The following is an 18330-nucleotide window of genomic DNA, read 5'->3' on the forward strand; positions in this document are numbered from 1 at the left end:
TCAAGAGAAGTCCGAGTCCGATGTCAGAAGATGCAACAAAAGAAAATAAACAAAATGACAATAATACATAAAGAACAACAGACTACTAGCAGTTAACTGACATGCCAGCTCCAGACCTCAATTAAACTGATTGAAAGATTATGTCATCATATGAATATCAGGCACAATCCCTCCCGTTAGGGGTTTAGTATCATATACTATCATAAAATATATGAGAAGAACATAACCCGTGTCATGCCAACAACTGGGTTTTTTTTTTAAATAAATGTGTTTAGTTCCGATGCAAAGACTCTATCAGTGAATCAATATTAAAGCCAAAATATGCAATCTTTAATGATCTGACAACAGTATCGTAACTATATCCCTTCTTAATAAGTCTGTTTAAAGGTTTTGTAAGATTTGCGAGTCTGAAATATGAAATATAAAGTATACAAAGCATAACATATATAAATGTACATAATGTGCAAACAAAGAAAAGAAAAAGAAACAAAATTAAGTACATATATTTCTATATTTTTAAATCTATTTTAATCTCATTTAAAACTCACTACTGATGCCAAATTATTTTATAATTAATGCAATAATCAAGTAAAGTGAATATAAAATCTAAATATGTAAAAGGAAAGAAATAAAAGAATCTTCACAGGTAACATCCAAAACCACCTTATTTTAAAAGATTTCTATTTTAGCTCACCTGGCCCAAAGGGCCAAGTGAGATTTTCTCATCACTTGTCGTCCGTCGTCCGTCGTTAGCTTTTACAAAAATCTTCTCCTCTGAAACTACTGGGCCAAATTTAACCAAACTTGGCCACAATCATCATTGGGGTATCTAGTTTAAAAAATGTGTCCGGTGACCTCGCCAACCTACCAAGATGGCCACCATGGCTAAAAATAGAACATAGGGGTAAAATGCAGTTTTTGGCTTATAACTCAAAAACCAAAGCATTTAGAGAAAATCTGACAGGAAGTAAAATTGTTTATCAGGTCAAGATCTATCTGCCCTGAAATTTTCAGATGAATCGGACATTCCGTTGTTTGGTTGCTGTCCCTAAATTGGTAATTTTAAGGAAATTTCACTGTTTTTTGGTTATCTTGAATATTATTATAGATAGAGATAAACTGTAAACAGCAATAATGTTCAGCAAAGTAAGATTTACAAATAAGTCAACATGACCGAAATGGTCAGTTGACCCCTTTAGGAGTTATTGTCCTTTATAGTCCATTTTTAACCATCATTTTACGTAAATCTTAGTAATCTTTTACAAAAATCTTCTCCTCTGAAACTACTGGGCTTAATTACTCCAAACTTGGCAACAATCATCTTTGGGGTATCTAGTTTAAAAAATGTGTCCGGTGACCCCGCCATCCAATCAAGATGGCCGCTACGGCTAAAAATAGAACATAGGGGAAAGAATGCAGTTTTTGGCTTATAACTCAAAAACCAAAGCATTTAATGCAATCCTGACATGGGGGTAAAATTGTTTATCAGGTCAAGATCTATCTGCCCTGTAATTTTCAGATGAATCGGACAACCTGTTGTTGGGTTGCTGCCCCTGAATTAGTAATTTTAAGGAAATTTTGATGTTTTTGGTTATTATCTTGAATATTATTATAGATAGAGATAAACTGTAAACAGCAATAGAATGAAATTCAAAACAGTGTGGCTGTGGTCATTGATTGACACATTAAACTCATCCATTGACTGGGAAAATTTAGGTGAACGTTTGTATGTAACGACCACTGCTCACTATGTACTTTTTAAAGACACTTAAACTATGGGGTCACCAAAGGTTCTCAACACCTTAATAAAGTAATTCGAAAAATTAATCAGAAATAACACGATGTTTTGATTTATATCAATTATATAAATCAAAACATAAAGGTTATTCCTGATTAATTTTTCGAATTATTTTATAATTAAAGGCGTTAAGAAACCATGTCTATCGTAGGTACGGCGTGAACAGTGGTCGTTACAGACAAACGTTCACGTAAATTGTCCCAGTCAATGGATGAATTTAATGTGTCAATCAATGGTCACAGCCACACTGTTTTGAATTTCATTCTAATGTTCAGCAAAGTAAGATTTACAAATAAATCAACATGACCGAAATGGTCAATTGACCCCCTAAGGAGTTATTGTCTTTTATAGTCAATTTTTAACAATTTTTAACAATTTTCATAAAATTTGTAAATTTTTACTAACATTTTCCACGGAAACTACTGGGCCAAGTTCATTATGAATAGAGATAATTGTAAATTGCATGAATGTTCAGTAAAGTAAGATGTAAAAACACATCACCATCACCAAAACACAATTTTGTCATGAATCCATCTGCTTCCTTTCTTAAATACTCACATAATCTTAGGTGAACGACACATGCTCTTTAGAGCCTCTAGTTTTTATTATTTCAAAGTGTACTAATTTACTCTTATAAGTTCTATATAAATGTAAGATTTACCAAATCCATTATGTACTTTACATTATTATGAAATTGCTACTTAACGTGGCTCACTTAACATATTATAGCGGATTAAAACCCGTTTTTATCACATCTGATCATATTTTACTTGTTTTTATTATCTCTTAACAAAAACTGGTTTACTTTTATTCTAGACGTGTATAAAGCATATACATGAGATGATATCTTCTTCTTCTTCTTCTTCTTCTTCTTCTTCTTCTTCTTCTTCTTCTTCTTCTTTTTTCTTCTTCTTCTTCTTCTTCTTCTTCTTCTTCTTCTTCTTCTACTTCTTCTTCTTCTTCTTCTTCTTCTTCTTCCGAATACGGGAGTAGACACCTAGGTAGGAGTGTAAAAATTCCCGGAACTTGTGTGCTATGTACATATGGACTTAATTTAAAAATAATATGTAATGATAAAGAAAAATAGTTAAGAATAACATATATACATTATGTACAGTGGCTTAGTAGTTTAATAAGTTGTTGTGGATCCTTCAAGTGTTAGAGTGGATATGCCACTTTTGAAGGATTCCAGGGTGTCAGACATACCTATTGCTTCAGGTAGTGAGTTCCAGTCCGAAATAGTGCGAGGATAGAATGAAAATTTATAGAAATCTTTATTTGTAGATATTTGCCTACATTTATATTTCCCCCTAGTACGTCTATCAGATATTGTTAAATTGTCCTTAGGAACTTCAACTAACCCCCAATTTATTTTATACAGCATAGTTAATCTAGCTTTTTTCCTTCTTATTTCTAAATTTTCCCATTCCAAAGATTTAATTAAGTTTGAAACTGCACCAGGTGATCTGTCTTTATAATCATTGAAGACAAACCTGGCTGCCTTACGCTGTACCTGCTCAACCTGAGTGATGTGTTGTTTTTTGTACGGATCCCAGACAGGGGAAGAGTATTCAACGACTGGACGGACAAGTGATGTGTACGTGAGGTTTTTAACCTTACGTGTGCAGTTTTTCAGGTTCCTACGAAGAAAACCTAAGGTTTTATTTGCCTTACAAGTAATATTGTTTATATGTGTTCCCCAATCAAGATCATGGCTTATAGTTACGCCTAAATATTTATTGTCTTTTACTGCTTATAAAACATGATTGTGCAATATATAATCAAAAGAGGAAGGTTTACTTTTTTTTAGAAATATGAATTACATAACACTTCTCAGGATTAAAATTCATTTGCCAGTCCTCTTCCCATTTTACTAAACTAGATAAATCTTTTTGAAGTAATTGTGCATCAGAACTATTATTTACATTTCTATACAATACACAGTCATCTGCAAAAAGTCTTGCCTTGCAAGTTACATGTTCGGGTAGGTAATTAATAAAGAGTAAAAATAATGTTGGGCCTAAAACTGTTCCCTGAGGCACACCAGAGTCAACAGCTAATTTTGAAGATTTAACACCATTTAATAGTACTTGCTGTTGCCTGTCAGCTAAAAAGTCATTTATCCAATTTAAGTTTTGATTTCTAATACCATAAAATTCTAATTTCTGGGCTAATCTTTGATGGGGGACTTTATCAAAAGCTTTGGAAAAATCTAAAAGTATGACATCTATTTGGTTACCATATCCCAGTGATTTTGCAAGATCTTGTATGCTGATGATAAGATAGTTTTAAAAACAACACCAAAGTCCCTGTATATATGCCATGTAAAAAAACAAAACTTTCTTTCTTTTATATGCATGTGCTGTACATATTTATAATGTGTTTAAATTTTTTTAATAAGGCATTAAGGGTATATACTCCATTTGGAGGTGCTCCTACTTAAAGGCGGCTAATACTTCTTCTTCTTCTCTCCGTATAAGCTTCCTTTATAAGGAACACCAAGGATTATCTCCAAGTAAAAGTACTATTTACACATTAAAATATATGTATGTTATATATATTTTAAAAGTTAATATCCACCAGTATAATACACAGTAAAAGAAAACTCTTTCTATTTACACATAAAATCCGAGTGTCTTTTATAAACGTTAAAACACAACTTATACGGAATAAAAACTGTTTGTTTCAGACCGTCAACCATCCATTGCCTCAAGCAACTTTAAGCGTTTGATATACAGTTTATAACACATCTCCCTTGTTTTGGTTTCTATCATATTCATTATCTTGTCGTCTCTTAGCGTTTGTGAGAAATGCCTACAGTCTATAATTAGCCTGATGATATTTGATTTAGATTGAAAGACACTGTGCCAGACTTCAGCTGTTATATGTTGAGTAACATATGTCTTGATTGGTTGATAGTATGTAATTCTAGTATTTGATAAAATTGGACACTCCAGGAGAAAATGAGAGATATTTTCCTCAGAAAGATTACATAGTTGGCAGACTGAAGAAGGTGCTTGATTAAATTTCGCTCGATCAGAATTCAGAATAAAGGTTCCTGAAACTATTCTAGCTTTAATAATAGCTTTCCGAACTTCGGCTTTTGTCTTGTCAAATATAGTCCATACTGGATGATTTTTGCCAACAAGAAGATGTTCAGTATCCATATGTTTTAGAGTTGATTTAGATTCTGCGTCGTCCCTTAGTGTATTTTGCCAGTATGTGTTCAGATGCTTCGTCACAAGAGATTTCCATTTCAATTTTGAGGGAAGAGTTTCTTGGAGAAGATGAATTGGAGGCAGTCCATACTTTAACAGGATTTCTCGAATTTTTGAGAAGAAGCTGTTCGGGTTGTCATAGTTGACCGACATTTGTCTGATGATGATATCATCAACTCTTTGAACATTTGAAGACAGTAAATTATGTAGGAAAGACAGTTGCTTTTTGTGTAGTTCAGCCTCTATTGGCAATCCACCAATTAAAAGATATATTGCAGCTATAGCCGTGCGTTGAGGAAGAGATTGAAAATGTCTTAAATTCTTTCTATGAAAAGATTCCAGCTGTGATATATTAGTCTTATTTAATAGAGGAATGGCTTCCAAACCATAAAGGAGTCTTGGTAGAACGTATGTGTTGTAGATTTTATAAGATGTTACTGGATCTAAGCCGTTTGTTCCATGCACCCCAGAGCCCATTAATGCATACAAAGTTCGTCTTGCGAGCTTTATTCTATTGGCCACATTTATTTCTCCTTCCTTTTTCCAACTTCTAGTTATACCTAAATGAGTTGCTTCTTTTGATATTGTAACCGGAGTATCGTATAGAGTCCAGTCAGCATTTATAACCTTTCCACATGTAACAATTTTTGTTTTTATAGGATGAATTTTGTAGTGATGTTGTTTAGAATATCTTTCTGAAACGTTGAGCATAATTTGAAGATTGTCTCTATTTGTTTCAATAAATACACAGAAGAAGAAGAAGTAAGTTTTTGACGTCCGATATTGGTTTATAAATTATACACATGATACTACTTCCGCCACATGGAATTATTTTGTTTGAGTTGAACAGCAATTTCCACCTGTTTAAAGCCATAAAAAGGGTATTTTAAACGCGTTTTCATAATTCAAGAGTAATACGATCCAAATAACTGACCACCATATTCGTATGCAAAATTCAGGGTGTAAAATATTGCAAAACATAAACAAATATGAAGTAAACAGGTTTATAGGCACAACCCCCCAACTGGGGAACTCTTCCCCAAATGAGTATCAAGTAATAAAACTCTTCATGACTATGAAATTCTTATGGGGTGAATCTTAATCTTACAATATTGATTGTGTAAACAACACTGAATTCACACTGAGTAGAATGTCTTGAGATTACTCTGATGTTCAACGGCTGTTTTGCAAGACAAGCTGGGGCAGTGGAACATCGGAGCTCCTTATATAAGCAGATTGCATCATCAGATGTTATAAACCGACCGTGCAAGGGCTGTATAGCCAGTCAAGGTCGTTATAAACTTCCATTTGTTGATGTTATAAACAATATCACATATAAACTGTTAGTGTTGGGCATGTTGAGTTAACTATTGTAATACAGGATTATACTGACCTATTGCATTTACATTTTGTGTAAATAACTGAACATGCTGAATCAGATGTTTTTTTTTTTGTAGAAATGGAATTGTTCGAAGAGCAACAAGAGCATGCTGACATTAGTGCCAGTGAAGATGAGGTGAATTTAACAGGCAGTTGTACAACATAACCATAACTTTTTGCAGCAAGGACAATAAAACACAATTTATAACATAATAAGATTGTTTAGAAATATTAACGCTAGTAATACTAAAATTGAAAGCATTTTGATCAGGGATGATTCCACTATATAGTTTAGGGCCGCTAAGCGGCCCTTAAATCGGCCAGCGGCCCCAAAAAATGTACATGAAAATGATTTCCCAAATCAGGAAAATAAAATAAAAATCAATATTTCCGGAAAAGTTTCTGTCACCGATTAAGGCAACTATAATTTTTCATAGTTTGTTGTCAAAACGTTTTAAAATCCGCATAAGAATGCTGTTTACGATCGCATTTTATTAACAACGATTTAATTATGTCAAATGTGGCAATCAATTTTATCAGCCGAATTCGATTGATTAATATGTTATAGGAGTATTCGATCTTGTAAACGCAGATCGCCCAGCAGGTTGATAAAAATGGGTGTCAAAGCAGACCTCGGCAGAGAGAAAATTCAAATTTTGATATAACATTGATGGATAAAGTTTAATGGGCGCCGATCTCGTAAAAGCAGATCGGCCAGCAGAGCCGCTTATATAATATGATAAAAACTTGTTTTGTAAAAGAAATTATTTCCTCAAAAGACAAAAGTTTGAGCGTTTTTTGAAAATAATGTTGATGATAGACCATTCATGAAATACGATGTCATCATTATGGAACTATTTCAAAAGTTTTGAAGATGATTCAAATAATTTTAAATAACACTGGTTCAATGCTTTAAATATCTTATCAATTAAGTATATGAACTTTTGTAATTGGTTTTCTGAATTCGACAATTGACCAGTTCAATTAGAAATCCATTTGAATCAAGGTAAATTTATAGAGATGACCTGCTGTTGAAAAAATACCCGATTAATGATTTTTTTTCAGTGGTTTATGTTAGCTGAAATATGTGTTTTTGTAATAGACCTAGGTAACTATAGCTAAGATGATAGACTAGTACATCATGTTCAATGATATTCATGTAATAACAGTAGCCCATCCAGAATTATTCAAAATGTTACAACTTGCATGAACATCAGTGTACAGGTTAAACTTAATAATATACATGTTCCGTTTTCACAGGAAAATAATATTATTTCGTCTTAGATTTCATGCTTAAAAAATTCCCAATTTGATGTTCAAGGGACCCATTTGAAAACACCTGGAATCATCCCTGTTGATAAGTATAATATAAATATAGATTATCGTGGGTCATCTCATGGAGATTTTCTCCCTTGAGCTGGTTGACAAAAATGTGAGAAAAGCAATCAAGTTGAGATGATGACCAATGATAATCTGTTTATGGCTATTTTACCTATGGCGACGTTGATAATTTCATTTACAACCGCATGTGTGCCCTTTAATATAGTTTCTAGCGATAATTTTTCATATCACTCTACTGTGCTGATAATGGAAATTAACTGTCAGTAAGATCAAAGGATAATTTCATAAAATAACCAATATACAAATTATTTACATTGTGACACCATGGTAATAAAACAGACTTAAGTAACATAATAAAACTTGTCACTTCTATTAAATAATTACTAGATGCTGAGGTGTGTAACAAACAAAGATGAAAAAATTAAATTGAAAATCTTTGTCAAAAACATATACTAGTACTATTTAGTCACATATATATATATACAAAAACCATTTAGAGTTTTTAAATTTCTATAACTTCAGTTTCAGTTTGTGAATGAATTATTGATGCAGCATTTCTGCTTTCCTTGTTTTGTTTAAATGGAATAATCATGATAACTTTTGAAATTGAATCACAATTTCCTTATCTGGGTCTGAGTAGGCCATACAACATTGTGAAATCAAAAGATATCATCAGCTTGTTAAAAATAAGTATTACTTATGTAATTGGGATAAGATTTTTTTTTGTACATTTTAATACAAAATAGAATTATAGGTCATATGATATGAATTATACTCAGAAATATAAATCCTACATTGACTCAATTTGTTATCAATCTGTATTTATGTACACTATTTTATTAGTTTATTTTCTAATTGACAGGATGGAGATGACAGAAATCATCTAAAGTTGTTGGATGCTATTTCTTCTTTGGATGGAAAGAAAAAGTATGGAGTTTATTAATATTCTTAAGAGTTATCTCCCTTATTTTTAGCTCACCTGGCCGAAAGGCCAAGTGAGCTTTTCTCATCACTTGGCGTCCGTCATTGTCGTCGTCCTGCGTTAACTTTTACAAAAATCTTCTCCTCTGAAACTACTGGGCCAAATTTAACCAAACTTGGCCACAATCATCATTGGGGTATCTAGTTTAAAAAATGTGTCCGGTGACCCGGCCAACCAACCAAGATGGCCGCCATGGCTAAAAATAGAACATAGGGGTAAAATGCAGTTTTTGGCTTATAACTCAAAAATCAAAGCATTTAGAGCAAATCTGACATGGGGGTAATATTGTTCATCAGGTCAAGATCTATCTGCCCTGAAATTTTCAGATGAATCGGACATTCCTTTGTTGGGTTGCTGCCCCTGAAATGGTAATTTTAAGGAAATTTTGCTGTTTTTGGTTATTATCTTGAATATTATTATAGATAGAGATAAACTGTAAACAGCAATAATGTTCAGCAAAGTAAGATCTACAAATAAGTCAACATGACCAAAATGGTCAGTTGACCACTTTAGGAGTTATTGCCCTTTATAGTCAATTTTTAACCATTTTTCGTAAATCTTAGTAATCTTTTAGAAAAATCTTCTCCTCTGAAACTACTGGGCCAAATTTAACCAAACTTGGCCATAATCATCATTGGGGTATCTAGTTAAAAAAATGTGTCCGATGCCCTGCCCAACCAACCAAGATGGCCGCCATGGCTAAAAATAGAACATAGGGGTAAAATGCAGTTTTTGGCTTATAACTCAAAAACCAAAGCATTAAGAGCAAATCTGACTGGAAGTAAAATTGTTGATCAGGTCACGATCTATCTGCCCTGGAATTTTCAGATGAATCGGATAATCGGTTGTTAGGTTGCTGCCCCTGAATTGGTAATTTTGAGGAAATTTTGCTGTTTTTTTGTTATTATCTTGAATATTATTATAGATAGAGATAAACTGTAAACAGCAATAATGTACATCAAAGTAAGAACTAAAAATAAGTCAGTACGACCAACATAGTCAATTGACCCCCTAAGACTGCTTAAAACACTAAAACCCTTCATCTTCTTCCTCCGATTCGAAGAACGAAGCCCATTGATCGGCCATTGTTTCAATCGCAATTTTCAAACGAAAACACGTGTTAAAACAATGTATTTTAAGGTAAACATATTACCTTTCAATGAAAAGGAATATACGAATGGAAAGCTTATTCATTTGTAAAACCGAATTTGATTGGTTCATTTCGGGATTCCCCCTAGGTATCGTCCAATCTAAAGAGTTTTAACAGTGGTATATTTTACGGGAATATCCGTCAACACGACTGCGCATGCATTGTTTACAGCGGATAGATCAGTCACTGCGAATACACTGGTGACTCGGCAAGCGGATTTATCAGTCACTACGAACTAAACGGTGTTAATTACAGCGTATATATCCGTCAGTGGTAGATAAAGAGTTAAGAGTAGACTAATCGTATAGACAACCTATCTATCTGTCTATAGGACTAAGCTACTTTGATAGGAGGATAGTATACCTTACCTAATAATGACTTCACTTTTCAGTTAGCAAGCAAGCTAACCAAAGATATTACCTTTACCTACACACTCAATTCAAACGGCTGTAATGTTTTCCAATACTCTGGGAATATGTCTTAGCACAACAACACATACATTTTTGTTTACATACCGTTAAAATCGTTAAATAAGCCGCAGGTTTTTTTCTCTGTCTTTGTCCCTGCGTGTTATGCTCAGGTGCGCTTATATATTATAAATTATATATATTACCAGTACATATATTTTAGGACAAAATTACATGAGAGAACAGTTCATGCTTCACAGATATCTGAGTTCAATTTTAAGGCACCGACTGGTAAGTTTATATAAGTAACAATAATACAAGTACTGTGGGAATGGGATAACAAGATTCAAGATTTCATGGTATGGGAAATACAACAAATTTTACTTGAAATAGCATAGTTTTCTCCAATTACAGAATTTAATATGAATGGAAATATGTATATTATGGTATCTTTATTGTGGAATACTGACTCTAATTTTTAGCTCACCTGGCCCGAAGGGCCAAGTGAGCTTTTCTCATCACTTGGCGTCCGGCGTCCGTCGTCGTCGTCCGTCGTCGTTAACTTTTACAAAAATCTTCTCCTCTGAAACTACTGGGCCAAATCAAACCAAACTTGGCCACAATCATCATTGGGGTATCTAGTTTAAAAAATGTGTGGCGTGACCCGGTCAACCGACCAAGATGGCCGCCACGGCTAAAAATAGAACATAGGGGTAAAATGCAGTTTTTGGCTTATAACTCAAAAACCAAAGCATTTAGAGCAAATCTGACATGGGGTAAAAATGTTTATCAGGTCAAGATCTATCTCCCCTGAAATTTTCAGATGAATCGGTCAATCGGTTGTTGGGTTGCTGCCCCTGAATTGGTAATTTTGAGGAAATTTTGCTGTTTTTGGTTATTATCTTGAATATTATTATAGATAGAGATAAACTGTAAACAGCAATAATGTTCAGCAAAGTAAGATCTACAAATAAGTCAACATGACCAAAATGGTCAGTTGACCCGTTTAGGAGTTATTGCCCTTTATAGTCAATTTTTAACCATTTTTCGTTAATTAAAGTAATCTTTTACAAAAATCTTCTCCTCTGAAACTACTGGGCCAAATTAATCCAAACTTGGCCACAATCATCTTTGGGGTATCTAGTTTAAAAAATGTGTGGCGTGACCTGGTCAACCAACCAAGATGGCCCCCACGGCTAAAAATAGAACAAAGGGGTAAAATGCAGTTTTTGGCTTATAACTCAAAAACCAAAGCATTTTGAGGAAATCTGACATGGGATAAAAATGTTTATCAGGTCAAGATCTATCTGCCCTGAAATTTTCAGATGAATCGGTCAATCGGTTGGGTTGCTGCCCCTGAATTGGTAATTTTGAGGAAATTTTGCTGTTTTTGGTTATTATCTTGAATATTATTATAGATAGAGATGAATTGTAAACAGCAATAATGTTCAGCAAAGGAAGATCTACAAATAAGTCAACATGACCAAAATGGTCAGTTGACCCCTTTAGGAGTTATTGCCCTTTATAGTCAATCTTTAACCATTTTTCATAAATCTAAGTAATCTTTTACAAAATCTCCACTGAAACTACTAGGCCACAATCATCTTTGGGGTATCTAGTTTGAAAAATGTGTCCGATGACCTGGCCATTCAACCAAGATGGCCGCCACGGCTAAAAATAGAACATAGGGGTAAAATGCAGTTTTTGGCTTATAACTATGAAACCAAAGCATCTAGAGCAAATCTGACAAGAAGTTTAATTGTTAATCAAGTCAATATCTATCTGCCCTGAATTTTTCTGATGAATTGGACAACTGGTTGTTGGGTTGCTGCCCTCCAATTGGTAATTTTTAAAGAAATTTTGCCGTTTTTGGTTATCTTGAATACTATTATAGATAGTGATAAACTGTAAACAGCAATAATGTTCAGCAAAGTAAGATCTACAAATAAGTCAACATGACCTAAATGGTCAATTGACCCCTTAAGGAGTTATTGCCCTTTATAGTCAATTTTTAACAATTTTCATTAATTTGGTAAATTTATGTAAATTTTTACCAAATATAGTTCTCTGTTACTAATGGGCAAAGTTCATTATAAATATAATTGTAAGAAGCAAAATCGTTCAGTAAAGTAAGAACTTCAAACACATCACCATCACCAAAATACAATTTTGTCATGAATCCATTTGTGTCCTTTGTTTAATATGCACATAGACCAAGGTGAGCGACACAGGCTCTTTAGAGCCTTTAGTTTTTTTTAACATACTGTGTTCCATTTAAAATCAGCAAAATTTCATTAAATATAATAATATTTAATTCTTAATGTATCTTGTTAATTTAGAAGATTAATTTTTGTTTATTTTCTTTTATAAAACACTTATCTTAACTAAGAAACAGGAGAGATAATGTCACATGTTTTTGTATTTTACTGAAAAAGTCAAAAAAATTACCATATTATTTGAAAAATTGTAAAAAACTTCTCTTGAACTTGCATGAATATTTTGATTAATATATACATATAATCAATCATTGTGATTTTTTTTTCAGTGTCTAGTAAAATTAACATCTCTGAGTTGATGGGAACTCTGTCATCATCCAGGATAAAGAAACAGTTAAAATCTGTAGAAGGCAGCAAAAAAGTTGTGTCTGTTCCATTACCTAGACACCAAAAAGAAAAGGTAAACATGTTAACATTACTGTAGATTTATTTATTATTGTGAGCACCAATTTTCGTGGATTGAGGAAAACTTTTATATTCATGGATATTTATTTTCGTAGTTTGGGCAAAGTCTGCATACATCCCTTTAGACAATTTGAAATTTGCTGAACATTTAGATTTGTGGCTCCTCTGTACCTACAAAAATCCACGAAAAATTAGTATTCAAAGATTATTAATAAATTCACAGTATATTATATTTGAAGTATTGGAAAAGATAATGAAATAATGATATACAGCTAAGGAGATGTGGTATGATTGTGGATGTAAACAATTATAGGCAACAATACAGCCTTCAACAATGAGAAAAACCATACTGTATAGTCGGCTATAAAGTGCCCATGAACAAAAAAGACGCAAAGTACAGATCTGAGAGAACTCACAGCTACTGACAGCTAGTTTAAAGCTAATAACAACTTATGAAAAAATCATGTATCTAAGACTAACGATTCTCTTAAAATGATATATCGTAAAAAGAAAATCTTTTCAAACCTACATCTTTAATGTATGGTTAAGTAAAAATGATTTCAAATTACGAAATGTAGTGATGTTGTTGACTTGAGATAAGGATTATTCAGTAGTTTAGGTATTGTGTAAGTTTCGTAAATATCTTATTTGTATATTTACAGCTAGAGAGAAGTGTAGCATATGGTCAAACGAAAGAAGTTGTTGATAAATGGGACTCAATTGTACAGAAGAATAGAAAAGTTTGTATACATGTTTATTGTTGTCATGCTCATACCTGTCATGATTTTATAAGGAGGGTCGAGAGCACTTTCTATTGAATGCCACCATGCATTACAGTATATTTACTACATGTAAGTCTGTGTACATTTTCAGACAAATGTAAAAAATTATATCTACCACCGATAAAATTTAATTTGCAATGCTTTCTCACATACCTTTTACTTAAAAATGCATGAATAAACATTGAAAATAGGAATCAGCTCTCCATTTATGTTTCTTCACTTCTATGAAATGATACTTAACTTTGTGAAAAAAGGACAGTTGATAAAGCCCATTTGGTTTGCTATGCGATTTGATTTATATTTATATGGTAAGCTTTCAGTATCTTTTGCTTCAGGCCACTCTATTTCTGCAGGTTGAATTTTATTATGTCAATTTATTGTTTTTAATTTAAAGGTTTGATCATCAGCATAATCCTTTTTCTAGTAGAAGTAAATGTAACACCAACTTAAAAAATATAGGTGTGAATATATTTATTACATTGCCTCAAATGTTTCATGTTTATTGTTGCAGACTTTGTGTCTACTTCTTTTAAGTTTTTTTTGTCTGAGTTGCTGTTTAATGCATATACCTGTCATTTCCTTTCATCCAAATACAAATTGTTTAAGCAACTTAACTTATTATGTATATTTACAGGCAGAACAGTTAAAATTTCCATTAGAAAGACCTGTACTAAAACTTCACACAACAGAAGAGCAAGCCAGAGTCATTAAGGTAACCTTATATAATCTGTATTGTTAGCTGTTAAAATTCAACAAGATGAGGGTCATTGTAAACATCTGCTTCTATTGTATGTTTATTTGTACTATTTTTATGCCTCTGCCATAATCTTGCATTTCTGTATTTCATTCATGTACCGGAATTTATAATGGATGGCTGTTTAATGTTAATTGGCAAATTAAAAGTATATTCAGGATGAGAACATATGAACATGATACCCTTATTTGTACTAGATTGACATGATCAGCAAGATTTTTTAAGATAGCAGTCTGCAGGAAGACATGTCACCCTACCTGGACACATTTTCCTGACACCAGTCCACCAGTCTTAACTCTTACTCCATAATTCCGCGTGCTAAGTGGGTCAAGCATATACCAATTTTAAAGCCTTTGGTTTCCACCTGTGTGACAACCCTCACTATTAAATAATTTATGAAGACTTAATGTAGTTATAGAGACTTAAGAAAAATTATGAAGAATTTATATAGTTATGAAGACTGGGAACAATTATGAAGACTTATGACAGTTATGAAGACTTAAGATAGTTATGAAGACTTAAGATAGTTATGGAGACTTGAGATAGTTATGAAGACTTAAGATAGTTATGAAGACTTAAGATAGTTATGAAGACTTGTAATTTTATGACGACTGATTAAATTAATTTGATATATGATATATTTTACAGCCAAGGTCTTCCTTAGAGATAGAAGTGGCATCTTTACTGAAAGGGAGTGAAAATGTTGTATCAAACACACATGAACTTACACTAGCTGAAGAAAAGGCACTGCAAGCTATGAGTCTTGAAGAGGTAAGGTTTTACCACTTAAAGCTATGAGTCTTGAAGAGTTAAGGTTTTAACACTTAAAGCTATGAGTCTTGAAGAGGTAAGGTTTTACCAATTCAAGCTATGAGTCTTGAAGAGGTAAGGATTTAATACTTAAAGCTATGAGTCTTGAAGAGGTAAGGATTTAATACTTAAAGCTATGAGTCTTGAAGAGGTAAGGTTTTACCAATTCAAGCTATGAGTCTTGAAGAGGTAAGGATTTAATACTTAAAGCTATGAGTCTTGAAGAGGTAAGGTTTTAACACTTAAAGCTACGAGTCTTGAAGAGGTAAGGTTTTAACACTGAAAGCTTTGAGTCTTGAAGAAGTAAGATTTTACCACTGAAAGCTTTGAGTTTTTACCACTGAAAGCCATGAGTCTTGAAGAGGTAAGGTTTTACCACTTAAAGCTATGAGTCTTGAAGAGGTAAGGATTTAACACTTGGAGCTATGAGTCTTGAAGAGGTAAGGTTTTAACACTTAAAGCTTTGAGTCTTGAAGAGGTAAAGTTTTAACACTGAAAGCTTTGAGTCTTGAAGAGGTAAGGTTTAACACTTAAAGCTATGAGTCTTGAAGAGGTAAGGTTTAACACTAAAAGCTATAAGTCTTGAAGAGGTAAGGTTTAACACTAAAAGCTATGAGTCTTGAAGAGGTAAGGTTTAACACTTAAAGCTATGAGTCTTGAAGAGGTAAGGTTTTAACACTTAAAGCTATGAGTCTTGAAGAGATAAGGATTAACACATTAAAGGTACTGATTATTTTGAGACTTTAAATGAAAAAGATAAGAAAAGACACTTTAAGCTTCGAGTGATAACATTTCAAAGGAATAAAGGATTATATATGGCTGAAAAACTTTCTACTTAAACATTTTTTTAGGTTGAAAAATATTCTACAATTAAGATGATCTGCAAACCAACAACAAAGCTTCATATTTTAGGTTACATTTTATAAAATGTTGGGAGTTGTTTATAATGTAATTTCTGTAATATTTCAGGCAAGAGAAAGACTTGCTGAATTAAGGAAGCACAGGGCTTTGTTATCATATAGAGAAACAAAAGCAAGATGGCGTAATAAAATTAAAAGTAAAAAGTAAGTATGTGAAACCTTTGAAGATCACTTGAATATCATGATCAAATTTGTATCTTTTTAATGGATATGGAAGATCAAGCTACTTTCCATATTCACTGAAAAGGCATTGGTTTTTGTCGAGCCTGCAACTTTTGTTGCAGAAAGCTCGACATAGGGATAGTGATCCGGCGGTGGCGGCTACGGCGGCGGTGTTAGCTAACTTCTTAAAAGCTTTATATTTTAGAAGGTGGAAGACCTGGATGCTTCATACTTTGTATATAGATGCTTCATGTTACAAAGTTTCCGTCAGTCACATGTCCAATGTCCTTGACCTCATTTTCATGGTTCAGTGACCACTTGAAAAAAAAGTTCAGATTTTTTGTAATGATGAATTCTCTCTTATTATAAGTAATAGGATAAATATATTTGATATGTGCGTACCTTGCAAGGTCCTCATGTCTGTCAGACAGTTTTCACTTGACCTCGACCTCATTTCATGGATCAGTGAACAAGGTTAAGTTTTGGTGGTCAAGTCCATATCTCAGATACTATAAGCAATAGGGCTTGTATATTCGGTGTATGGAAGGACTGTAAGGTGTACATGTCCAAATGGCAGGTGTCATCTGACCTTGACCTCATTTTCATGGTTCAGTGGTTATAGTTAAATTTTTGTGTTTTGGTCTGTTTTTTATCATACTATATGCAATAGGTCTACTGTATTTAATGTATGGAATGATTGTAAGGTGTACATGTCTAGCGGGCAGATGTCATGTGACCTTGACCTCATTTTCATGGTTCAGTGGTTATAGTTAAATTTTTGTGTTTTGGTCTTTTTTTTTCATACTATATGCAATAGGTCTACTATATTTGTTGTATGGAATGATTGTAAGGTGTACATGTCTAGCGGGCAGATGTCATGTAACCTTGACCTCATTTTCATGGTTCAGTGGTCAAAGTTAAGTTTTTAAGTTTTGGTCTATTTATCTAATACTATATGCCATAGGTCAACTATATTTGGTGTATGGAAATATTTTATGATCTTTATGTCAGTAGCGCAGGTTTCTTTTGACCATGACCTCATTTTCACGGTTCATTGCACAGTGTTAATTTTTTGTGTTTTGGTCTATTTTTCTTAAACTATAAGTAATAGGTCAACTATATATGTTGTATAGAAGCATTGTTAGCTGTACATGTCTGCCTGGCATGGTTTATCTGACCTTGACCTCATTTTCATGGTTCATTGGTCTTTGTTTAGTTATCTTGGTTAATGTTAAGTTTATGAGACAGTTGTAATAAAGCTTTATACTTAAGACTATCAACATAATATCAATGATTAGTATAGAAGGCGAGACATTTCAGCGTGTGCACTCTTGTTTTTCAAAGTTTTTTTTTTTAAATAATGAATGATGGTATCTGAATTTCTGAAACCTGTAAGTTAAATGACTCAAATAAATCTTTTTTTTCTGCTCTGATGCCATTTTCATGGCTTAAACATGAACTTGTGTTGTTGGCAAACAAAAAATTCCTACCTACTTACCCAACGCTACAAGGCATTGAAGGGTAGAAACATTAAACAAAGTTTTTATTTTAAGGGTGGCCCAAATTATACATTAATCTTTTATTACCCATAAATATAACTATACACTAGTGTTATAGAAATGCAACTATCCATCTCTTTGTAACCTCATGTAGGTGTCGGACAAGTTCAGTCTCATCCAATATTTTATAGATGTTGTCGTTAAAAAACAGATCTAATTTCAATATTTAACATGCCTATGGAGATTAAAGCCTGAAGGCATCATATTGATTCATTTTCACTCCAATCTTTATCAGAAATCAACATCTTCAAGGAAACTAAAAGGTTCCTGTATGTCAAAGGTCAAGGCACATCATGTTTGAGAGGACTGAAGCTTGTTAGAAACTTGGGCTTAAGTTTTCCATCCATTTAATCACTAAATAACTACACAATTATGTATTTAGAAAT

General features: G+C 33.0%; 1 protein-coding gene across 1 annotated transcript in view; it reads left to right on the forward strand.

Moving 5' to 3' along the window:
* The first annotated feature begins 5805 nt into the window (after positions 1–5805).
* Positions 5806–18330, forward strand: part of LOC139490886 (uncharacterized) — a 41260-nt gene continuing 28735 nt past the window's right edge. Inside the window, exons 1-9 of the mRNA XM_071278013.1 lie at positions 5806–5897; positions 6474–6532; positions 8600–8664; positions 10500–10567; positions 12822–12952; positions 13620–13697; positions 14374–14451; positions 15142–15264; positions 16273–16367. Of these exons, the coding sequence (XP_071134114.1) occupies positions 6476–6532; positions 8600–8664; positions 10500–10567; positions 12822–12952; positions 13620–13697; positions 14374–14451; positions 15142–15264; positions 16273–16367 (695 nt within the window). The 5' untranslated portion in view covers positions 5806–5897; positions 6474–6475. The remainder of the gene's footprint in view (positions 5898–6473; positions 6533–8599; positions 8665–10499; positions 10568–12821; positions 12953–13619; positions 13698–14373; positions 14452–15141; positions 15265–16272; positions 16368–18330) is intronic.

This window comes from Mytilus edulis, chromosome 10 (genome assembly GCF_963676685.1).
Source record: "Mytilus edulis chromosome 10, xbMytEdul2.2, whole genome shotgun sequence".
NCBI lineage: Eukaryota > Metazoa > Mollusca > Bivalvia > Mytilida > Mytilidae > Mytilus > Mytilus edulis.